The sequence below is a fragment of the Rutilus rutilus genome (assembly GCF_951802725.1).
Source record: "Rutilus rutilus genome assembly, chromosome: 24".
NCBI classification, from domain to species: domain Eukaryota; kingdom Metazoa; phylum Chordata; class Actinopteri; order Cypriniformes; family Leuciscidae; genus Rutilus; species Rutilus rutilus.
In genome coordinates, this window is record NC_140228.1 from 16,653,038 (window position 1) to 16,679,940 (window position 26,903).

Sequence of the window (26,903 nt, forward strand, 5' to 3'; positions counted from 1 at the left end):
CAACGTACAAAAAGAGGCTCCTAGAGTTCTTAGTATACACCCTGTTCTACAAATAATTAAGTCATACATATACATACATATATATATAGAGAGAAAAAGAGAGTTCATACTGTTCATGTGTCTATGAGCTTCCTAAAGCTTTGGAATGTCCGGGAGTCGTGGCTTTCGTCAAGCCGTGACAGTGCATGTCAACGGAGCGGCGAGGCGCTGCAGTTCCTATCGTGGCCACTAGAGGCCGCTGTTGCTTGATCCTGGTTCTGCTCCTGCTCCTGCTCAGTCTGCTCGGAGAGGAAGCTTTGAAACGTCTGAGCCCGTGGAATGAGTGTCATAGTCAAACTCGTACCTTGAAAGAGCCAGAGAGATCATTATCCATGTTATTGACACGGCACTGATTCGAAAAGGCATTCGAGTGAAGGTAATAAGAACTGTACAGCAAAACACATTCCTGCGCATTGATTAACTTGCGCTTTTTGAACGCAGCATTGATCGTTTTTGTGCATTAATAACACAGTTCCTCAAACTAGAAGGGAAAAGAGATTTTGGCAACTCTCCACGTATCAGTGTTTGGCACGCTCGCGGGAGAGGTAACGTTAGATGGCTTAACTCGATTTTCTAGAGGTGATTGTGTGATCAATTATGGATGAGGAGTAGAATAATACCCAGGGTGAGACGAGGATACCTGCTCTCCAAGTAGGCGAATCACACAAAACTTGTTTCTTAACAACAGCAAGCACATATATATAGAGCACTGACTCAAACAAATACAGACTCACCGAGCGCACGACACAAACCTTATTTAGAAACCAAGCGAGCCGCTTCTGAGGAACGTATACAGGTATTGCATGGAAGACTGTCACCTCGTAACTTAATCTTACAGGTGGGTGGGTGTTTTGGTAAAAATATTTCTTGAGGTTTATAGAAATCAAATGCATTTTTGAGCTAAACAGGAGTGCTGAATCCTGCTCCAGAGCTAGTGCCAGCATGCCTACTATTTCCACTGGATCCATACATGCTTTTAATCTATATCACCCCACAACATTTAGCAAAAAGGACCAACAGTCAGACCCAGGACACAAGAATGTTATCTTGTTTGGTGAAGACTGTGAGGGAGAATCCACAGTTGGCATAAAATGGAAATTCACCTAATATATTTGATAAAAATATGATTATGGAGCTCAAAATCAAGGAGGACAAAACCCCATCAGGCCCTAACTGAGCCAAAGATATGCAATTTGTTACAGATGTTGTTATATTTGACCACACCCAAACATCATCTTATACGTTATGATCAAAATATGTTAAGTTCAGAGCAAAAAGACTATAAAAGCACAGCATAGGTTTTATTTGAACATACACATGTATGAAGACAGTTTACTTTTTATACTATTGCTAGAACATTCCTTTGTGTGTGTAACTGATACGGACTGACAACAAAGTGTTTGTTAATATGGTGATTTTCAGCGGATACTGTGTTAATTAAGTGATGATATGCAGATATCTGAGTGAAACACGTTGATTTTATTTATATTATACTTAATTTTATTATCCTTGATCTTACTTGTCCGCTTTGCTTAGCAAAGTAAAACATCACTAACATGACTTGAGATTGTATGCCTAAGATCTGATCAATAGACAGTAGGCCTATAGAGTTTTGACTAATTATGAATAATAGAATCTTTAAAGATGAAAGTGAAATAGATGCTTTATTTATTTTGCTTTATTCTACCGTTAAAAAGTAAGGAAGGTTTTTTAAAAGTTATTATTTTATTCAGCAAGGACGCATTAAATTAAGTAAGTAGGCATTTATAATGTTACAAAAAACTACAGCAAATAAATGCTGTTCTTTGAACTTCTATTAATCACAAAATCCTGAAGAAAAATAAATTCTACAAAAACTGTTCTCAACATTGATAATAATAATAAACGTTTCTTGAGCATCAAATCAGCATATGAGAATGATTTCTGAAGGATCATTTGACACTGAAGAGTGGAGTAATGATGCTGGAAATTCAGCTTTGCATCACAGGAATAAAATACATTTTAAACTATTAAAATAGGAAACTGTTAGTTAAATTGTAATGTAAACGGTCATAATAATCCCCAATATTACTGTACTTTTGATTAAATAAATGTAGCCTTGGTGAGCATAAGAGATTTAAGGGAACATAAAAAAAAAAAAAAAAAAAATCTTACTGACCCAAAACTAGTATTATTATTATTAATTAATATTACAAATGTATTACCAAAACAGAAGCCCTAGACAGTGTTATTTTAGTATCATTGAGATACTATTTTAATCTGGATTCATTTAGTTAAATGTTCAGTCACTTCATTGTATGTTTTTGATATTTTTATTAGCTAATTTTTTTTTAAATAAGTCTGTATAGTTTTTATTCATTTTCATTTCAGTTTTAGTCCTTTTAGTACAGCAAGTTACACTAAATGAAAAGAGGAAATCTTGCCTTGGCAACTAACTGCAATAAAATAAGTTAAAAGTTCAGTTAACGTTCGATTTCTTTTTAGTCAACTATAATAACCCTGGCTCTAGAGCATGACATCATGTCCCGTTGTCCATATTTGTTGCGTAATCTGACATAATTCCTCTTGCTTAAAGCCTGAAGTGTGTGCATCTTCAACTGTGTGAACTAGGTGCAGTTTAGTTCCAACCCTCCTCATCCGAATGGGTTTTCCTGAACACATGGCAGGTGTGTCCGAGAAGGGTTGAATCTAACCTCTGCGTTGAGGGATCCTGTAGCAGAACTTAACACTCTCCCTCTGGTACATGATTCACACAGCACAGAGGGTGTCCTCTCATCCAGATGTTACACTTTTGATGTAAGCGGATTTGCGGGAGCCATATGAACCCAAGGACAGTTGGAGCGCCGCTTGTCCTGCATGCTTGGTAAACATGTTATGCCTCTGCGGCCTCAGCGACCTGCCAACACACATAATCCACATGTGTGTTTCCATCACCTTAGGAAATTGCAGTCAGGGTTCTGTGATGATCTGAGCTGCCAGTGAGCTCTACAGGATGGAGGAAATGAAGCGACGGCCAGATAAACAGAGCTGGATGATAACACACACACACACCAAACCTCAATATTTGCAATGTCTAGAGTCTACAAGCTGTATCACTTTCTTATAACAAAGGCAATACAGTGTACCTGAACAACCAGGAAACTATATCTTGATCAAATACTGAGTCAAACCATAATGAAAAATCAGACTACGTGACTGTAGTCTGCAGTATGAATCCATTATTCATTTCAACAGACAAAAATACAACATGACATGCAAAAAAAACAAATATTTGTATAGATTATATATGTATATATTTAATCATTATTATTGTGTAACAAAAAAAATAACGAATGAAACAAATGTCTTATTTAATTTGTCTTTATGTGAATATTTGTTAATTTTATATTGTTTCTTTTACAAAATATTTCTAAATGATAGGATTTTTTAATGAAAATAATCCCAACAGATTTTTTGTAAATCACAACATATTTTCCCTCGCTAACATTTATATTAGTAAAAACGGTTATTCAAAGAGACACTATTGTTATCATTAACTAAATATAAACTATTAAAAGTGTTGTTTTTTTTTGTTTGTATTTGAAATAAAAATTAAATGATTTATTTGATTTCAGCTTTATTTCAAATACAAAAAAAAAGATTAAACATTTTTCTTTTCTTTTTTTATGAAAAAAAATCCCAGTGCAGATTTTCAGTAAATGGCAATACATTTTCACTAGATATTAGTTAACATTTATATTATATTATTAACATTTATACTATTAAAATGTTTTTTTTTTTTTTTTTGTTAAAATTAAAATCAACTATTAAAATTATTTTATTTCAGCTTCATTTTGAATACATTTTTACTTTAAAATTGTAGTCAAATACAGTTATTAAACAGAAATCTTAAAAATTAGAAATGTTATCTTGGCAACTACCTGAAATTAAGTTGATCATTGAAGTATAAAATTTGATTTTTTTTAATAAAAATAAAGCTAAATAGAAATGCTTAAAAGAAAAATTCAAAGGAATCAAACAACACATAACAAAATGACTAAAAGCTAAAATAAAATTAAACTGTTAAACTTTTTAAACATCAAGCACTAGAGGAGGCACTAAATGACAATCTCCTCTTATATTTATGTCATTAAAGGAGTAACATGCACATCAAATGTGTAGTGATTTATTTTCAAACACTGGCATGGTGTTACATTTATTCTAGCTAATACAACATCAACAGAAGCGCTGCTGTGTTTGACTCCCAGATTTTGACTGCAAACAGCCAATTAGCCAACACCATCAGATCCCACCGCAGGGGCTCGAACTAACAACAACCAGAGAAGAAAACAAAGTGACAACCTCTCGATTCTTCTTCCTTAGTTCCTATGAAATGACAGAAGCCAAACATGCCTTTCGAACCTCACTTGAAACAGGCCAGCCTTTAGAAAAAAAAGCCATTATACTGCATCTGTTGCTCAAAGTTCTGGCCCTGTTTCAGCTTGGTAGGACAAAAAAAAAAAGAAGAAGGAGGAATTATCGTCCGGGATGGTAAACACGCATATTTGTTGTGTGCAAGACAGCTCCTGCAGCGCCAGGGCTCTGGGTTATACCATAGCTGTCTCACACACACGCACAAGAGGCTGCAATACACTGATCTAACCTGGTGGGACAAAGACGATTTGTCATTGGCTTCACATTAAAGTCCGCGTGAACCGGAAGTTGCAAACGACTTTTCTCCAGTGCTGTGACGTATTTCCCAGTGAAAAGGAATATTGAACAGAGGGCAGGGTTTTACTCTAGCGCTCCTCCTCTCCATCTCTCGCTCATAGCAGACTAACGGTTTGAGGGGAGTGGTTAAGCGTTTCCCAAACCAAGCCGTCAAACATACGTCATCAGAGAAGGTCCTCCAAGGCAGAGGGGAGGAGCATTTTCAGATTTTGATTAAAGATTACAAAGCCAAAAACATTTTTTGTGTGGATTGACTTGCATGGATGAATTGTTCACCACAAAACTAACAATTTAGGCAAACAAAGTAAATATGGTCAATTTTGAATTCATGTGGACTTTAAAGCAAGAAGAACACACCAGTCTGTCTAGAGTTGTACTTGCTTTAACCTGTTGTATTCATTGTGTAAATGTAATTATTTTAATACTTTGAACATTTTGTAATCCTTCACATTATAGTTTTATTGTTCTGTCAGCTTGTTTCCGCCATGGAATAAAACGTAATTGCGGTAATTGCGACTCATAATTCTGATGTTTTTTTTCTCAGAATTGTGTGTTTATATCCGCAATTCATAGCAATTGCAAGTTTGTATCTTACAATTGTGAGAAATGGTTCGAATTGTGAGATATAAACTTGCAATTGCGAGAAACAAGAAATATACGTTGCGACTTTTTTCCCGCAATTCGTCAATATTGCGAAAGTTTTATATCTCACAATTCTGACTTTATTTTGCGCAATTCCAACTTTATAACTCGCAATTCTGACCTTTTTTTCCATCGAATTGTGAGAGAAATTTGGAACTGCGAGAAAAAAAAAAGGCAGAATTGTAAGATATAAACTTCAGAATTGTGAGATTAGGCCTTAGTTCAGTTAGGGCATTTAAGTAGATTTTATTAACGTGCCTTAGAAAAAAAACATTACTGGTGTGAATCTTGAGACAAAAAAAATGGCACTGCTAAATTTTAAGATATGTCGGTGCAAGTTGCTTTCAGTTAAAACAGCTCAAACAAGCATTTTAGTCCGGGACTAGCTTAAGCCTTGTCTGTGAAAACGGGATAAACTCGCAATTGCAAGAAAAAAGTCAGAATTGTATAAAAAAAACATTTAGCAGATGCTTTTATCCAAAACGACTTACAAATGAGGAGAGCAATAGAAGCAATTAAACTAACAATATGACAACAATATGCAAGTGCTGTGACCAGTCCCAGTTTAATCTAATGCAGTATACGTAATTTTTTTTTGTTGAACGAACAAAACTTCAACGTGACTATTGAACGTGAGCACAGTAAACAAACAATGTTTCCTATAACCACAACTAACCTAATCAAATTAGAAAAAGATACAGTCACGGTCACCTCCTGTTGCTTGACTGCGTCCTCCTGACGCAATTGCCTTTTTTTATTTTTTATTCTGTAGCAGAAACAAGCTTCCATGGACAGAAAGATGTAGCAGTGAAAGAGGAAAGCAGTGCCACTGCTGCACTTCCAGCATGACATCTCAGTGCCACTTGCTTCATGGGTATGTTGCATCAGCTTAGTGTAGTTGTGGCATAAATGGACACTTGAGTTGCAACCAATACACCACAAACAAATGCACTGTTTAACTTACATATAGACAACCTCACATATTTATGGAAACCTCTGACCAGTAGTAATAGTTGCCGATTGCTTCTTTTAAACGACTTTGATCCTTCAAACTCCGAACATAATGTGAATAATGAGATGGTATAGTGGCTCTAAAGCAAACTAATGTAAATGGTATAATCCACTGCATGTTAAGATGTAACCGATCTTAACAGCGCGTCTGTAATCTAAAACATCCACACCTGATTCACCAGGTTCCCCAGCTCTACTTTTTCCAATGTAAATCTGTGGTGAAAAATTGAAAGCCATAGACCTTATTCACAGCAGCACCATCTTTGATTTTCAAAGTCCATGTGAACCAGAAGGTGAAACCGATTTTACTTCAGTGTCGTGATGTATTTCCAAATCAAACGGAACATTGAATAGAAGGTGGGATTTTACTTTAGCGCACCTCCTCTCCATCCCTCGCTCATAGCAGACTGGCGATTGAGAGTGGCTAAGCGTTTTCAACCCAAGCCGTCAAACTGACGTAACCAGAGAAGGAACGCCATTCCAGAGCGGGAGTGACTTTTCAGATTTTGATTAAAGATTACCATGATTTTTTTTTCTGTGTATTAACTTGCATGGGTTAATTGTTCACCATAAAACTAGTTATGTGCACTGACAAAGTAAATAGTCTCAATTTTGATTTCATGGCTACTTTAACAGGAATGAAAGCGAGGCTATGAGGGACAGACATCTTTTCAGAGAGTTGTACTGTTATTTAATGTGTTTTTGGATTGACCTGCTGACAAAAAAACTGCTAACATTTCTTTCCAAGAAATGTCAGTAGACAAAAAACTTTAGACAACATGGAACAGCAGTGGAAAATGATAAGTGATCTAGGAGTTTTATACAGGCCTTTTCAGCGGATGCCTTTGAAAACATGATAAGTATTTCCTGTCATGGCGCTGCTCTGAATAAGGTCTACTGGGACAGATTTCAGGCTGCCTTGCTTGTTTTCACATTACCTTACGCAAACCTCGCTCCAGTCCAAGACGATATCAATTTGCTTCAGCTATCTGTATATTAGTCTGCATCAGGTCAATAACTAGTTGGCATGTCTGTTCTTCCTAAGTGGAGTAGCGTATCAAATTAATGAAAGTATAAACCCTTTAGTTTAAATGTGCCCATTGTGAATGTAGTTCTGTTCTGGCAATAAATACTACATTAAGGTAATTTTAAATAGCGTTCTATGCGTGTGTACTAAAAGCCTGTCAATCAACATGAGAGAAGGCAAAATAACAGGTTGTCAGGCAGAATAACGTTCTGCATGTGTTCAGCGATTAGAAAATAAAGCTTACAAAATGTTTAGCATAAACTAGCCCAAGAATCCACCCAAGACACATTCGCTGTCAGGAGCCGCTAATGGGTGCATATGACTGAATGAATGAATGAAATCAATTTGACTGGGAATTTTTTTTTTTCACAATGCATTTCTATGCATTAGTAAACTCCCATTTTCCTGCTCTGAAAGTTAATTTACATCAAGCCCAATCTGCTGCTCACATATAACCTGCCATCACCAGACAACCACTCTCCGCAAGGTGATTACAAACCTAAAGGCCAAAGTAAATGAGCCAAACTAATGAAGGCAGAGGAAAAGGTTTTAAGCAAAAGCCTCCATTTTCAAAAGTCTATAATTGGGTAGTTGACAAATAACAGCCCCCGACTTAGATGTTATATATGTTTGTATCTTCTAGATCAGGGATGTCCAATCCTGCTCCTGGAGGGCCACTGTCCTGCAGAGTTTAGCTCCAACCCCAATTAAACACACCTGAACCAGATAATCAAGGTCTTAGGCATTCTAGAAACTTCCAGGTAGGGGTGTTGAGGCAGGCTAGAGCTAAACTCTACAGGACTGAGTTTGGACACCCCTGTTCTAGATGATATACATATTTTAGATTTAATTCATTTATTAATTTGTTTACTCAGTTTATTTAAATAACCATGTGGTGCAACAAATGCATATTTAAAAGTACAAATATTAAATTTCATCTATCAACTAATATGAGTAATGTATAATAAAAATGATAAAATAGTTCTAGTTGGAGTATAGCATGCCACACTGTTGTCACTAGACTAATTTAATGTCAGCTACCCAGTTATGTATGTGAACTCATTGGCTTTATACATTGTTTACATGAAATATCAGTCTATGGCTAATACAGGTATAGCCATTATCAGAAAAGGAATAAGTAATACTAGTTAACAAGAACAGCTGTAGCTGTTGTCCATTAGAGCTGAGCAACAGAACAATACTTCTCTGCAAAAGAACGCCTACTCATATTTTGCTGAAAGAAAGATTCAACACAACACACACACTCACACACACATATATACATACTGTAGCACAATCTTTGACAGGGATCAGAAGAGGCCCAATCAGTTGAAAAGCTGTAGGTGCAGCTGGTCAAAGGGACACACATGGGACTGATCAGGCTTATCAAACCACTCCAGAGCGTCCCCAAGACCTGAGCGCAGCGTGTGAGCATGTTTATATAATAAGAAAAGCTCTCTCCGTTCTACCCTTGTCTGAATCTTCCAGAAAAGCCTCTTTATATCATCACTGCTAGGTTGGAGGTGCTGGGAACGTGCTGTCTGGCAGGGAGGCACACAGATTGGGTTTGTTGTGTATTGATTTCAGATTAGCGAGACGGTGAGGAATGTGAAGATGGGCATTTTTGAGTCTGTACTGTATATGGACTGGACTCGCTCAGCTCCAACCCAGACAACCATGTGCTTAGTGCAGGTGTCCTGGGGAAAGTGTGGAACTGAAGTGTGTGTGTGTGTGTGTGTGTTCCAGGTTAAGATATATAATGTAAAGTTTGTATAGTAGAAAAATCATGTCTTCATTGCAATCTCAAAACTCTGCCAGTTGATAATACCAAGAATATCAAAATCGATTGCTGGCGGTAGATCCTTTTTCTATTTAGCACTAAACTCTGGAACAGTCTTCCTAGCATTGTCAGGGAAGCAGACACACTCTGTCAGTTCAAAGCTAGACTAAAATCACATCTCTTTAACCTGGCATACACATAGAAAATTATACATTCCTATTATTCAAATCAGTTAAATGATTATTAGGCTGCATAAATTAGGTCAGCCGGAACCGGGAACACTTCCTATAACGCCCGATGTACCCGTTACATCATAAGTAGAATGGCATCTACGCTAATGCTAGTCTTTCTGCTTATTCCGAGGTTTACTGTAGTCAGCCGGATCTGGGCCGTATCCAGACCAGATGGAGGACCTGCACCTAGACACGACCACAACGCATGATGTAGTCAGCCGGATCCGGGCCGTATCCAGACCAGATGGAGGACCTGCACCTAGACACGACCACAACGCATGATGTAGTCAGCCGGATCCGGGCCGTATCCAGACCAGATGGAGGACCTGCACCTAGACACGACCACAACGCATGATGTAGTCAGCCGGATCCGGGCCGTATCCAGACCAGATGGAGGACCTGCACCTAGACACGACCACAACGCATGATGTAGTCAGCCGGATCCGGGCCGTATCCAGACCAGATGGAGGACCTGCACCTAGACACAACCACAACGCATGATGTAGTCAGCCGGATCCGGGCCGTATCCAGACCAGATGGAGGACCTGCACCTAGACACGACCACAACGCATGATGTAGTCAGCCGGATCCGGGCCGTATCCAGACCAGATGGAGGACCTGCACCTAGACACGACCACAACGCATGATGTAGTCAGCCGGATCCGGGCCGTATCCAGACCAGATGGAGGACCTGCACCTAGACACGACCACAACGCATGATGTAGTCAGCCGGATCCGGGCCGTATCCAGACCAGATGGAGGACCTGCACCTAGACACGACCACAGGCATGATGTAGTCAGCCGGATCCGGGCCGTATCCAGACCAGATGGAGGACCTGCACCTAGACACGACCACAACGCATGATGTAGTCAGCCGGATCCGGGCCGTATCCAGACCAGATGGAGGACCTGCACCTAGACACGACCACAACGCATGATGTAGTCAGCCGGATCCGGGCCGTATCCAGACCAGATGGAGGACCTGCACCTAGACACGACCACAACGCATGATGTAGTCAGCCGGATCCGGGCCGTATCCAGACCAGATGGAGGACCTGCACCTAGACACGACCACAACGCATGATGTAGTCAGCCGGATCCGGGCCGTATCCAGACCAGATGGAGGACCTGCACCTAGACACAACCACAACGCATGATGTAGTCAGCCGGATCCGGGCCGTATCCAGACCAGATGGAGGACCTGCACCTAGACACGACCACAACGCATCCCTGAAGTGTCAGCAGAGATTGTCTCAACTAGACTCTCATCGACACGACAGCCATCAGCACTGATCCTCAACAAACCTGTCTCCATACCGGCGTGACTCCAATCTTCAACCAGATGGAACTGGATATTATTCTGATTGTTCCAAACCAATCTGACTTCTGACCTATAATGCTGCCTGAATCATAATCATACACTGTTCGTTCATTGGCCAGAGCAAAAATCCTGGGAAACTATCTTGGGAAACTATCCCAAAAACTATCCATTTAATGTGCCGCTTTAGCGTCTTTAGCGGGAGAGAGAAGCAATGCGTACGGAGCGGAAATGGCTTGAATGAAGCACATTTGGCTCTAGATAAAAATATGATAGGATATAGTGTTGAAAGATCATTACCATAAATGACCCTGAGCACTTGTGGTGTAAACCAGATCCGGTATTTGAGGATGCCTGATGAATAGTGTATATAGTATGTGACACAGCACAGTAAAAAATAAAAAAATACTTACGGTATATCTATATATATATATTTTAGCATACAAATTTTAAGAATTCCAAATTCTCTTTTTTTGTGTTTTCCATTTTAATTCCATTTTAAAGCTTTAATTAAATTTTAATAAATAAAAAAGCATGTCAAATTAACTGAATTCATAAAATAGTTGAAAGTGCTGCACAACAGTTTTACTGTTTATAACATGGATGAAAGTGTAAAATAATATTTTAATAAGCAGTATTATCATTATTACATTGAAAAGTACATTCTACTATTGCAATGGTAATATATTTCTGTCATAATTTGGTGGGTTGTAGTGAATACCTGTGAGTTTCTGTGTCAAGTCAAGTCAAGTCAAGTATATTTGTATAGCGCTTTTCACAATACAGATTGTATCAAAGCAGCTTCACAGTATTAAATTAAAATAATACAACAAGGTTTGTTTCTAGTGGAATTTATTGATAAAATCAAATTAGATATCCCTAGAATATCCCCAACTGAGCAAGCCAAAGGCAACAGTGGCAAGGAACCGAAAAACTCCATCAAGTGACCTAATAGTGTCCTAAAACTCCATCAGGTGACCCAATGGAGAAAAAAAAACCTTGGGAGAACCCAGGCTCAGTCGGGGGCCAGTTCTCCTCTGGCGTTTATTAACTAGAGGCCGGATTGTAATTTGAACTGTAAGATTAAAAATATTATATGAATGCCTGGCTGAAGAGATGCGACTTTAATCTAGTTTTAAACTGGGAGAGCGAGTCTGAGCAACGAACAGTATCAGGAAGGCTATTCCAGAGTTTTGGAGCTAAATGTGAAAATGCTCTCCCTCCTTTGGTGGTTCTGGATATCCTAGGTATGACCAAAAGCCTTGAATTTAGTGATCTTAAAGAGCGCGATGGATTATAGGGCGATAGAAGATCCGTTAAATAGACTGGAGCTAAGCCGTTTAGGGCTTTATAAGTCAGTAGCAATACCTTGTAATTAATACGGAACTTTATAGGTAACCAATGCAGTGATGATAAAATCGGTGTTATATGATCATATTTTTTTGATCTAGTAAGAACTCTAGCGGCGGCATTTTGGACTAACTGTAGCTTGTTAATTGAGGATGCAGGACAACCGGCTAATAAAGCATTACAGTAATCTAGTCTCGAGGTCATGAATGCATGAACTAACTTTTCTGCATCAGAAACTGATAGCATATTACGTAGCTTAGCAATGTTTCTAAGGTGGAAAAAGGCGGTTTTTGTAACATATGAAATATGATTTTTGAAAGACAGGTTGCAATCGAGTATAACACCCAGGTCTTTTACTGTAGAGGATAAAGTAACAGGACATCCTACTATATTAAAGTTGTATTGCGAGAGGTTTTGTGGGCGGTTTTTTGAACCGATAAGTAGTACCTCTGTTTTGTCTGGATTTAATAAAAGAAAATTACGCGTCATCCAATCTTTTATATCTTTAACACACTCTGTCAATTTGGATAATTTAGCGTTTTCATCTGGCCGTGATGAAATATATATTTGAGTGTCATCAGCATAACAATGGAAACTAATTCCATGTTTCCTTATAATATTTCCAAGTGGCATCATTTCCTGTGTATATGATGATAGTTTTATTAGATGAAATGGTAAAATGCTGGTGAAGTGACTCTCAGATCAGCTCTGGAGTTGAAGTTCATGTGTTTTCCACATGAATCATAAAATCATAGGGCCGTAAGTATGACTCTAAATAGAGCTGATTCAAAGGCATTTATAAATTCAAAGGCATTGTCATTATTACTTCACCTACTCTAAGGTAGTTAAAGTCATATGCAAGGCAATATTTGTTCACAAGGCTATTTGTAACAGGTTAATTATTCATTGTGCAACATGTCTTGGAAGGAGCAGAAAGAAGGTGATCCATTTTTAACAGAATACATACAGTATGACTCATTATGTGAGTCAGCAAATCCATAGCTGCTGACAAAAAATATATCTTGTGACCAAATGTACGCTGCCAGTTTGGCCCCAGTTTTCTATCTTTCACCTGAGCTGTGACTGAATGAACATCAGCACAACGCTTTCCATGCATTATTTCTCATTCACAAAGTGACATGAAGTCATGTTCTTTCCTGCCAGATGTGGATATTAGCTGGAGAACTTACTGTAAACAATTAAAGAGCAGATATTCATCTTTATATTGTGGTTCATATATCAGTATGAGGGGAAAACACATTCTTTCAATGTCTTATAATGCATTACATTATAATAACCTTCATTAATAATATCATCATTTTTTTGTTTTCATTTTTGGTTGAACAATGTAAATTAGTTGATGTAGATTCTAATAGTTAGAAATGCCATTAAACTGATTTACACACTACGGTTCAAATGTCTGGGGACAGTAAGATTTTTGGCAACACTTTATTTTGATGGTTCACTTTAGTCATTCTACTAACTATAAGTAACTTTGCAACTACATGTCAACTAACTCTCATTAGAGTATTAGTAGGCTGTCTGCTTAATATCTTCTAACACTTTATTTTGATGGTCCACAAACATACATTCTACTTACTAAAAGTAACTTTGCAACTACATGTCAACTTATTCTAATAACCCTAACCTAACAGTCTACTTATACTCTAATGAGAGTTAGTTGACATGTAGTTGCAAAGTTACTTATAGTTAGTAGAATGTCTTGCTGGACCATCCCCGATTTTAAAATATTTTTGAAAATGATATGTTCAACAAGACTGCAATTATTTGATCAAAAAAGTTAATTTAGTTTATTTAAAATCTATTTTAATATACTGTATTTTAAAATGTGATTAATTCATGGCAAAGTAGAATTTTCAGCATCATTACTTCAGTGTCACATGATCCTTCAGAAATCATTCTAATATGCTGATTTTGTGTCCAATCATTTCATATTATTATGTAAAATCAATTTCGCTTAATATTTTTGTGGAAACCATAATACATTTTTTCAGGATTCTTTGATAAACAAGTTAAAAAAACAGCATTTATTTTAAATAGATTTTTTTTTTAACATTATAAATGTCTTTACTGTCACTTTTGATAAATTAAATGCATCCTTTTAAAATCTTTTCTGATCCCAAACTCTTGAACAGTAGTGTACATTTTTTATTATTTACTTAATAAATACTTATTAATGATAATGTTAATTTTTTTTTTTTAATTAATAACTGTAAAAAAAAACATTAAAAAAAAAAACATTTAATTAATACACATTTTAAAAAATTATTATTGAAACGTTTTTAAAAGCTTTTCAATGTAATATTTAAATGCACACAATCTAATGAGCAGTTAAATTAACATACTGAACATTACATATTGTTTGTTAATGACCAGCCGTCACCAATGGACCACTTGCGCTGAGCTTCGTGACGCACTTCCGTTTGGAAATAGTACATCTCACTAATTTCCGGTTATGTTTACTTTCAATGTACTGTGGTCAATACATGGATTTCTCGGCGACGTCATCACTGCTTGCGCACGCAACCAGGAGGCAAAAAAGACCCGCGGCCTTCGTACCGGAGTAAAGGGTTTAGGCTAGTAGCATAGTGGTGGTGTTGTCGCTAAGTCAAAATGGCATCAAAGTATTTGACGAGCTGCACATGACCACATAGCACGTAGTTGTATGCATCAAGGGATTTGTACGCTCTAATCATTTCTCTTGTATACACAGTACACACTTGGTGTCTGAATAAGATAATTATATATATCAGGCCTTACAATTGCTGGCAACTTCTTGTCATCCACAATCCAAAGATTGTCATGTATTGCGTAGGGATCCGGCAAGATCTCACCATTGCTGAGAGTACGTTTTTTAATATAATCGCCACGGTCGGAGGTACTAGGGGTGGCAAGGTACATGAAAAAACATCAGAACCGTCCGGTTCACTTGTCTCGGTTTGGTGCGTGTGTGCGTCGCACGGTTCGACGCATGCGCAATGTAGCCTCGTGCCCGTGCTAATACAATGCTAAATCATAAATCAGATGTATGTAGAATAACAGCAAGATTTAAATAGTACACTGGGTTTACTTAGACATTTAATGAGATCTACTCCACTATGTTGTTTTTTCACGTGAATAGATCGACAGTTTCACATAGCCTATGTGGCCTACTTTAATTGTCCAGTGGCAGAACTTTTGCCAAGCGTGTCATAGGTTCTGAGTTCTAATCCGCACTCGTATATATTTATACATTTTTTCTTTTTCATCAAAACCGATTATGTTTATCAGTGGTTGTATATCAAGCAGGGACAGATTTGTGTGAATTTTGTTTGTGATTTCACCGGAACGAATAGTCTCCTCAACGGATTGAAGCGCGAGTCCGAGTGAAGACTGCGGCGTGTGCGCGAGCCACAAGAGAACACAGTATCAGCGCCACTGATCGCAGCGGCAACGAGCACTTTGATCACTTGATTTAAAAAAAACTAATTTCAGCGCTAGACTGCTTCTTATTTAACAAACGAACGAAACTAATAATTTGCTAGTTAACTGGAGATATTTTATTTATTTGTATTGGTACATCCGTGCCGCGAGATATCGACCCTGGCAAAAAGTGGTGGGTACATGTCCCACCCGTAAATTACATCTATGAGACACGAGGAGAAATTGACAAAGAACTGTCCGACACAGCCCACGTAGCTCTCACTACAGATGGATGGACCTCCAGGGCCACTGAAAGTTTCCTCACAGTGACCGCTCACTCACTATATTACTTCGAAATGGGAAATGAGAAGCTGCGTTTTGCAAACACACCCCATTTATGAAATAAATAAATAAATAAATAGATAATTAAGCTATATATCATATGCTGAAGTAAATTTTTGGAGTGTTAAAGATTAAAAGAAAAAATAACAACAAGAACCGTACAGAACCGAAAACCGTGACCCTAAAACCGTGATACGAACCGAACTGTGGGTTTTGTGAACCGTGCCACCCCTAGGAGGTACTAAGGCTTCCCACATAATCCATCGTCAAATCTTTGATTTACAGTAAAGTAACGTTATATGTGTGCAGTCATGAAATGTTGCAGGTCGTAAAGTAACGTAAACAAGGTTGACTTATATAAAAGCAAATTCGGGCTCTATAGATGCTGCACTGCTAACATTGGCTATTACATTACTAACTTAGTCTAACATGATAATTCATACATGCTTCACAGTATGTCCGGATTTTGATTCGTAAACAGTTGGACGTTTTACATAATGTTATATTAATATGAAACACAAACAAACAGATCCAACTCTGAAATTGCAGTTTATTATTGAGTCAACAAGAAATTACAAACAATGCGAAATCTACATTAATTACAATGTTCTTTTACAGAACTCGGCATAACAGATAGCGTTTTTTTGCCTCCTGGATGCGCGCGAAGAAACCAGTGTATGAGTTGAACAAACGCCACCTAAAATGAGTTTCCGCAATAAGATAAAAAAATTTGACAGTTTTTATTGACAAGAGTTTACTGTGTGCAGAATTTTCCAAACTTATCGGAACATTAAAGGAGAACTCCGGTCAATTTTTAGGTTTAGGTTTAGTTACCTATGATCACGCGCGTGAACTCGACAATCGACTACTGTGGACTTCGACCGAAAACAGGATGTAAATACAGGTATGTGCGCTGGCTGAATAAACATCATTTTTATTAATATCTTTCACATCTACTGCAGTCAGATTCACCCGCGTTCACTCCGAAGGAATCACTCACATGACCTGCACTTGTAATGACACATCAAGGATGTTAAGAGCCTAAAAGCAGGTTTAAAACTTGCCCCATTGAAGTCAACAGGGTGCAAATTTTAAAAAGAGGATAACACGGTGTAGGAAACACCGATTTTTGTCGTTGTTCTCTGTACTGACAGCACTCCAAATGTACAAAAAAATGAGCTCAATGTTAAAATTGACCGGAGTTCTCCTTTAAGTTTTAATCCAACCCAAGCCGATCTGAGAAAGCAGCGGGTGTTAAAAATACGCCATTATTTCACCACAGGGTGTCAGTGTTCGTCTAAACTAGTGACCGCGACGCTGAAGTGTGTGAGAACAGATGAAGAACATCGGTACGAACCACGAACATTTATTTATTTGGATTCAATATTTTAATCATTCTGTGTCATTTTTCAATGTCAATCTTTTCACTATTTACATGTTTATGCACAAAAAGCTATAATATTCGAAGTAGTTGACTGTCATTCTCCACTATGCAGTGTGCGTTATTGATTAAATAGCCTAGCCTTTTTAACATCGTTACAGGCACCTCGCGATCATTCATTCATTCAACTATTTTAAAAGACTGGAATAAACACCAGCGCACACAAGCAATCCTTTTAATAGTCAATTTCAATTTCATTTAAAAATGTAAACCCAACAGGTATAAAAAAAAACTGTTAATGAGAAGACGAGCATAGGACTGCTGCTGCTTAGTGGATAAATATATTTAGCTATTTATTATTCAGAATACACAGTTGGAAAGAAAATATATTTATAGGAACATTTCAGCAGGCTCAAGATAATTAATAAAGAGATCATTATTCATTGTTAATCAATTGGCAGCCATAAAACCTAGTGATAATCCGCATTCTCGTGTATGTGTACGCCGGACGCTCTAACCGGAAACTCCCGATATGTACTAACTAGAACGCAGGAGTAGTTGTGCAAGTAGTCCATTCATCTTTGTTCGTTGATTTAGTATCCATTCTTCAGGTGAGAATGATTAGATTTATTCCATGAATTGTATATTAGCCTATCGTACACAGCAGTGCGGTGGGTTGTTCATATGCATGCTGATTGATTAAAAAAAGCATCTTATGCTGTACATGCCATCTTACGCAGGTGGCAAAGTCCTCTATTCAGCACAATTCGTAAGGAGTGTGCTGTTGCACGGCAGAGATCTTTATAATATTTTCCATTTTCCTCTCACGGAAGGCGCACGCTCTCATTGACTCTTCAACCTAAACACCGTCCTTCAACATGGTGATGCACTCAATTTATTCATTGAAAAAAAAAAAAAAAAGCAGCATTCTGCTGAATTTGTATTTCTGAGGGAAGTTGATGAGGAGGGGGAACATTCACTATATCAGGCTAACATCTCAACAATGGGAATGCCACAATGATGAACGAGACCGAGGTTTTAAGGCTGGCTGCCTCAGAGCTAGATACATCAGCATCTGGAGCTGCCTCAAAACATTTTTCACTGATTAGGGACGCAAATATCTTGCCATTATAGCTAATAATCTTTTTGTGTGCGTTCATATGTTCAAATTTCCTGCTTGTGTCTTGTGAAATTGCGTAACAGTATAAACACAGGTTATTCGCATATGACAATGGACGATTTTGACAGCTTGACAGAGACCGAAGCACCAAACCCATGTGGCGTCCAGGCAGATTAACTCATCTCTCTCCCAGCAGATGGACACATCATTTCCCTAATGCTACATGTCTCCGGACCACATGGACCTATACACACGCTTTCAATCCAACTCTCAAAAGCAATAGCTAAAAAGGAGCCGTGGAAAAAGAAAATCAATGGCGCCCAAATAGCAAAATGTATTGTTGTAACATTGATTTAAATGTGCATCAGTGAGTGGTTTACATGAGTAATACAAATGTCTGTTTAAAAGAATAGTTAAAAAAAAAAAAAAAAAATCTGTCAATATTCCCTGAATCTGTATGGTAGTTTTCAGTTAAACAAAAATGAGTATTTACTGTATAGCAGAATGTCCAAGATGCTCTTTTCCATACACAAAGTTTTGGTGAATCTTAACTTAAATGTGGTCTTTTCCTCACACAAAGCTATTAAAAGAGCTCCTGAAGACTTAGAAAAAAGTCAAACAAAATACTTTTATGATAATTTTATGGTGCCTTTTGTCCATGCAGCAAGACTTTATCTTTTAAGGCTCCTATTTTGAATTTTAGAGAACTGACTAATTCTAAAGTACATGATTATTTCCTCTATTAATAGTTCAAGGGCAAATTATGTATATGGGATGGATACAATCTTTTTTAAAACCTATATAGAGGCACTCTTTCCTCCTATTTCCAAAATTGTTAATTGGTCTATAAATGATGGAGTGTTTCCAAGTGCTTGGAAAACTGCAATAATACACAAGTGTTTAAATCAGGTGATCGCATGGCTAGTATCAATTATAGACCAATTAGTATCCTGCAGAAAATTTTATTTTTGAACAGATAGTAGGCCTATCATTAGACAAACATATTGGTCCGATTATTCATAAAGGAGTTTGGGCCATGCAAATTACGGGAGTTTCCCGGGAGAAATAGAAAAACCCGGGAAAAACGGGAGTGTTGACAGGTGGTGGGAGCTGTCTATCTAGATTTAAAGAAAGACTTTGATAACAGAGTAAATCATGAGGTTTTGATAAGTTATCAAATTATAATTTCTCACGAGAGGTAATTAAATGGATAAGATTATACCTTGCTGATAGTAAACAGTGTGTCCGGGTAGGCCATAAGACTTCACAAATAGTTACTAATTCTGTTGGTGTACCTCAAGGTTCAATATTGGGTCCTTTGTTATTCAGTTTGTATATTAATGACCTACTTACGTTTGTGCATCTACTGGTAATTGTCACATGTGTGCTGATGATACGGTAATATATATGCATGCTAAAAGCAAAAAGCAAGTCGGCTAATACATTATGTTTACATCTTAATGTTAGTAAAACTGCATGTATGGTTTTATCAAAGTCTTATCAAAGTTTTAAAAACTAGTGAATTAAATTAAATTGAATCTGGTAAATTTGGTACATATTAGAAATAATTTAACCACTGAGGCCTAAAAATTATATATCAATGCCATGATCTTTTCACATGAATTACTGCCTTACCAGCTGGACGCAGACAAGGTGGGACTACATTACAATCAACAGAAAGACTTTTTAAACTAGGAAAATATGATTATATTTGCAGATATTTTACTTGTGTTTACATTTTTTGTACGGTATGGCCCCACCTCCACTTAATGACTTTATTAGACAAAATCCTAACTCATCTACTAGAACCACTACTAGAGGGGATTGTACAATAACACACAGTAGAAGTGCTTTCGGGCAGTCAGCCTTTTCCTATAGAGCTGCACATACCTGGAATACTATACCTTGGTCTACATAATTAAGAAATATTACATCTTTTTCTGCATCGATAAAACAAACAGTGGTTATTGGATAATCAAACAAGCCTTCATAATTTGGAGTAGTGGCATGTTTCTGTCTCCTTATTTAAAGTAATTTTGTGTTAATATGCTCTGGTTATGGCTATGTTTGCTGGAATGTGTTTTTACATGTTTTTATGTACTTACAGACTTTTCTTTACCATTAACCTGCCAGGTACTACAGATGAAAATTAGCTTGTATGGCTAAATCGGGCACACTTACATCATGGACTTGAGTGCTCATCATGTTAATTAATGTGCATTGTTTATTTTAAAGAATAAAGAATAAAAGAATATTTCACTTTAAAATGCAGTATGAATTTATTTGTTGGCATAACAGGAGAGACATCAAAATGTTTAAATAAACAAATACAGTAAGGTTTTGCTGACACAATTGTTTTAATAAGATGAATTCATGTTCATCAGCTACTTTATGCAAATCCGCTCCCTATGCGGAACACAGCTTTACTGGTAATTCAAAATCACTATGGAAACCTTCCATGCTTAATTTATGTTCACTTAAAGTATTGAATTAAATCCACCAGTCTGATTCCCAGCTAGACTAATGCAGCACCACATTCAAACCGTCTTACAAAACACTACTCGAGAAAGGGCAGCGGGATGTAAAAGAGCACGGAAATGTGTTGCCATATTATTGCTTTACTCAATCGCCAGATTGATTTACTTTACCCAAGTAAAAGGGCCAGTGTTGCTCACTGATTTATAAATGTACCAAATGGAGCTTCAGATGAAATCGTCACCGTCGTAAGTACGGCGAACATTTAAAGATGCTGTTTTAACTGAGCTGTGGAGTGGGAAAGAGCTCTGTCTTACCTTGGTAATTGCAGATGTCTCCCACGCTGTTCTGACGCGTGATGTGGTGCCAGTAAGCGCTTCGCGGGAGAGATATCGACTTTGTTAATGTGCTCTCGTTTGAAAGAGTCTGTGAGGCAGAGCAGAAAATCATTGGGTTACATTGCTTATATTTCCAGTCAAATTACTCGGAAAGGCCCTACACTGAGAGGATTTCAAAGGCCGAGGCTCGCAGTAAACAGCATTAGGCTGTTTTGATCATTACAGATGACAGGTGGAGTGTGATGTCATTACAGCCTTTTACCGGAGCATTTTAAGAGAATTTCGTAACTTCGAACAAATAATACTCGTAGCGGGACTCTAGATCAAGATTTCAGAGCAAGCAGCATTTTTTGGCAGGGGACCTGAATGCGAGATCTGAGCGGAGGGCCATATGGTCAAGTTTTATCAGCCTCCACTGAAGGCCTTAGAGATGACAGCACAGATTCACTGCCAGCCAGATTTAAATAGTGCAGGAAAGACCATCCGCGCCAGGCGACTGAACGATTCATCAACCTCGCTAGCTTCAGGAGGTTACAGAGAAATATCCAAAATGTGCTTTCAGTGATATGCTGACAATAATAATGGCAAGATCACATTTCAAGGCATCACGGTTTAGATGCAGAAAGCTTTGAATGATGAAAACCTCTTCAGGCTGTTATTTCTGTTGTTATCTTGCGTCTCTAATCCATTTACATGTACATATTTGGTAGACGCTTTTATCCAAAGCGACTTCAGCTGCAGCTGAAGGTATGATTTTTATCAGTATGCGTGTTCTTGGGAATCAAACTCTTGACCTTGATGTTGCTAATAACGTCATGTTTTACCAGCTGAGATATTGGAAGACATGAGTGCATCATTTTTGAAGGTATTTGACCAACAGTGTTCTGTGATATGCGTGCTGTACAAGCAAGGACATGGGAAACCTTAGAGGAATCCTAATCAAGTAACAAGATGCAATCCTGATCCACATCTGATCTAAGGTATTTTTATTTTATTTTTTAAATCTTTGAATCTCTGAAATAATCACATATACAATACCATTCAAAAGTTTGGGGTCAGTAAACTTTTAATGATTTTTTGTTTTGTTTTTATGTTTTTGGAAGCCCCCTTTGCCTATCAAGTCTGCATTTAAAACAGTAATATTGTGAAATATTATTTCAATTTAAAATACCTGTTTTTTTATTTTTATATATTTTGAAAAGTAATTTATTCCTGTGATAGCTGAATTTTCAGCATCATTACTCCAGTCTTCAGTGTCACATGATCCTTCAGAAATCATTCTAATATGCTGATTTGGCGCTCAAGAAACATTTCTTATTATCAATGTTAAAAACAGTTGCTTTATTATTATTATTTGAAATAAAAACCTTTTATAACATTAAAAATTTCACTTTTAGCAATTTAATATGTCCTTGCTAAATAAAAGTCTTAATTTATTTTAAAAAACAAAACAAAAACAAAATCTTACTGACCCCCAAATTTTGAACAGTAATTAATTTTGAGTATTTAAAAAAAATCTTTTGCATTTTCTATTAGGTGATTGAATCCATAGTTTTTCCAGTAACTGTCAAAAGTTAAAAAGATAAGAAGTAATACTCTGCATTTTCTGTGCACATGGAGGATATTATTATTATTATTATAGCAATTTTATCAGTGCTAAATGAATAAAGAACCCCAGAATCCCTCCATTTTGAACACTACAATTAAGACTCATTTGTGAAATATGCTTGTACTAATACTACAGAATAATACACAAAGCAAATTGTTATAAAATACTAAATAAGAAATGCCTTTTCGCCCCAGTGTGCCCTATAGAGTTTTGAGATGTGAAGTTTTACTATACCTGTGAGCTCTTCTCCATCTCCATCATCATGCGTTCATGTTGCTCGGCGATGGACAGTGTGGCAGAGTGAACTCTCTGATAGATCATCTCACCTTCTCTGGTTTGGAACGTGAACAAACCCTCCCCTGTATCACACATCCTGTAAAAGCAAAACACACATGCACACACACACACCCCTAAGCATTATTGCTTCTATTAGATTTCAGTACACTCTTCAGTACACTTGTTGTAATAGGCTGAATAGTAGGAGTACACTTTAAGGGCAGCCTGTAAGGGAAAGCTTATGTTAAATGTGGAGCACCTTCATGAATCAGCGAATCAATATGCAGAGCAGCAGAATCAGGACTATTGGATTTAGGATGAAAACATCTTCTCAGACAAAAGCACACCCAACTAGAATCGAATGGCGTTCACACACCTCCCGGACTCAAATGTGAACCAGGTTGAGTCTCTGCCGTATCTCCTCAGGGAGTTGAGTGGCCACATGACCAGCTTGACTCTGGCATTATGGACGTCCCAAAGGTAGATGTTTTCATGGGTGATCTGCATTGTGCACTCTCCATATATGTCCAGGTTTGGGGTAGGCATCAAGTAAACATTAAATCTCTCTGAAAAAAATAAATAATAATAATTAAAAGTCATAAGTACTGCAGATTGGGGGTTTGTTGAGAAAATAATAATAATAATAATAAAATAAACAATTAAAAACCACAATTAAAAACAAATAATGTTGCAAGACTGGATGTTTGTTGATTTGATTGATAAATAAATAAATAAATAGAAATAAACAATTCATGTTTTACTTATTAAAAAAACTAAAACTTAACAAAACTTCAATTGATCTTATATAAAAGGATTTATATATACATTTTAATTATTTTGAATTAACAACATGCATAAATAAATCATTACAACTATTAAAATATACATTTTAGACAAAAAAAAAATGTAATAAAATTTAAATTAAATAAAAAAAATTGTATTTTTTTTTTATAAAAATTTAATTAAAAAAAAAATAAATAAAAAAAAATAATAATAATTAAAACCATTAAAAACAGAACACTTCTTTTGATCTTTTAAAAGGGTTTATATATGTTTTAATAATTTTGCATTAACATCATGCAAATAATGTGACAAGACTGGGGGTTTGTTAAAAAAAAAAAAATGAAAACAATTTAAATAGAATACTTAATTTCCTCTTATAAAAATGATTTATATACACTTTAATTATTTTGCAATAACCACATGCAAATAATGTGACAAGATAATACATTATATAATATTATACATTTTATATTATATAATGTAATATATTTATCAAAATTGTGTTCACAGCTCATTTTACTTCCATTAGTATTACCAAGTAAAACAGGATTTTTAATGCAATAAAAAGAGTTTTCATTTACTTTTTTTTTCATTGGGAATTGATTAAATCACTAAAAGTGGGCGTTATGCCAGAATGGAGCCATGAAGCTGAAGCTGAAGCTGAAGGGTTTGTCAAAAAAATGTTGGACTATTTTTGCAGAAATGTTGTTTAATATATTTTGATACAAGCACAGATGAAGCTCACCCAACAAACCTAGGGATTTATATTAAGTAGGTTGACAAAACTAAGTGGTTTAAGTAAATGACTCATAGAAGTTCATCATGATTTGTGTGGAAGAAAATTCATAACAGGGTAAACAGTTTCCTTAACAGATATGAAAAGGTTGCCGACTGCTGTTTGATTGACATTTCTTTTAATAATAATTACATTTGCTTAAAAAAGGGCAACCACTGTGGCGGTACAGTCCATTCAGCTGTCATATTTACAGACATCTAAAACAGCTTGGGTAAATGCAGCTTTTATTTGCGCAGCTGACAGATTCTGCTCTGCCTAAAGATGACAGAGAATTAAAGGGTACGGCTGGAGAGCGAGAGAACATCTTAACAGAGCCATCTAGCGTGATTATTATTTTCCCCTTCTTGCAGATGCAGCTCTTGCAGTGCACAAAGGTCAACAGATTGTTGCCATAGAGCCGCAGTGGAGCCAACCGTGGCTGGAGTAACCACACCATCTCAATTAGCTTCAAAAAGACAAGGGTGCACTTCATAATCCAAATTAATAGTGCCTAATTATACCTAATGCTTCAAAATAAGCTATGTGTCTCTCCGGAGGAAGAGGCAATGTAATGTGGGGTCTATTTTAGGGATTGTGAAAATTAACTCTGATTTAATTATCGCAGCCCGCCGTTAGAGGGTCTAATTGAAGCGCAAAATGGCAAACTATCTGCTCGTTATTCCTCAGCTGTCGAATAGCGCAGAAACGATCATTTCGCTGACCTCCAGCTGATATAATCATATACACATTGCGCTCTCGTTATGAAAACAAATCAATATTTGCCTGTCATTTGATTGAAAAAATTTTTGATGATCACGGCACGGCGTCTGACGCAGCGTAATGCTTGAATGCTTCAGCGGCACTAGGAGATGAACTGATATTGATTTTCGGAATTATGCTTAAAAAAAACACTCACATAAACACAGACACAACTCTGACCATCAACTCAGACTGAGATGGTCTGATCTTAGAGGAGATGAAGTTGCTTTTAAGCAGTAGAACATAAAAAGAAGGTATTTTGAAGAATGTTTGTTACCAAACTGTTTTGGTTACCATTGACTTCCATTGTATGGAAAAAAAAACAGACATTAGACAAATAGACATTTCTCAAAATATCTTCTTTTATGTTCTACAGAAGAAAGTCATACGGGTTTGAAAGTAAATGATGACAGAATTTTAATTCATTTTTATCCCATTAATCTCATCCCATTACTTATGCAATTGTAAATGCAGTGTAAATGCATTCATTTCAGCTCTGAACTGCAATAAATAGTCTTTAAATGTATCTAGATACCAATTCAGATGCAGCTTAAAAAAATAAATTAAATAAAAACCTTGGCCGTTGTAGCCTAAAAGTTTACGTGTAATAAAATGTTGAATCAAATAAAATATTTCTTTCTAAAGCTATTTTGTCTATTTCATGCTTCTCATTTAACACATTAATGACTTTAAATTATCTTTTGGGGATAATTTCTAAGCCAAATGTGAAGTGCGATTAATTATATTAATGAATCGGCATATCATGTAATTAGTTCGATAAAAATTGTAATTGTAATTTATTGTATGTATATACTTTATATATATATATATATATATATATATATATATATATATATATATATATATATATATATATATATATATATATTAGAGGTGGGCATAGATTATTTTTTTTAATCTAGATTAATCTAGATTAATTTTGAAATTAATCTAGATTAATCTAGATTAAAATGGCTCATTTGAATTCTGCCGAAGGCATTCAGAATATGTGTGCTACCCAAATAATGACTATAAAAGTAAGTCTTTGAGAACGGGTTTCCTGTTTCCAAAATGCATCACAAACTGCTTGAGAAAGCTGTTCTACTCATAGACTGTAAAAGGTTACTACTGTACTGTTACCGTCCGTAGGCAACATTAGGTAGGCCTATGTTATTATCAACTACTATAGGGTATCAATTAGGGATGGGCGATATGGCATAAAATCCATATTGTGATATACATTGCAGCCTCTTGCGATAACGATATATATTATAATAAAACTATTTCAGAACAGGTTACACAGACCCTGCTAAACACCTGTTAAATGTTTTTTTTTTTTTTAAAGGGTGTATGTAGTTTTGAGAACAAATATTGTCTAAAACTGTAAGTATCAGGGGCGTAGAATTTAGTAGGGACGCTAGGGACGTGTCCCTACCAATATCCAATGACCACTGATTTGTCCCTTGCAATAATTTAGATTTTTTTTTAATATATATTTATATAAAACGTATA

General features: G+C 36.5%; 1 protein-coding gene across 1 annotated transcript in view; it reads right to left on the reverse strand.

The window, feature by feature from the left end:
- Positions 1 to 26,903, reverse strand: part of dok6 (docking protein 6) — an 84,222-nt gene continuing 57,319 nt past the window's right edge. The window contains exons 5-8 of the mRNA XM_084398199.1: positions 23,451 to 23,640; positions 23,033 to 23,171; positions 21,169 to 21,277; positions 1 to 343 (exon numbers count right to left, since the gene is read on the reverse strand). Of these exons, the coding sequence (XP_084254325.1) occupies positions 189 to 343; positions 21,169 to 21,277; positions 23,033 to 23,171; positions 23,451 to 23,640 (593 nt within the window). The 3' untranslated portion in view covers positions 1 to 188. The remainder of the gene's footprint in view (positions 344 to 21,168; positions 21,278 to 23,032; positions 23,172 to 23,450; positions 23,641 to 26,903) is intronic.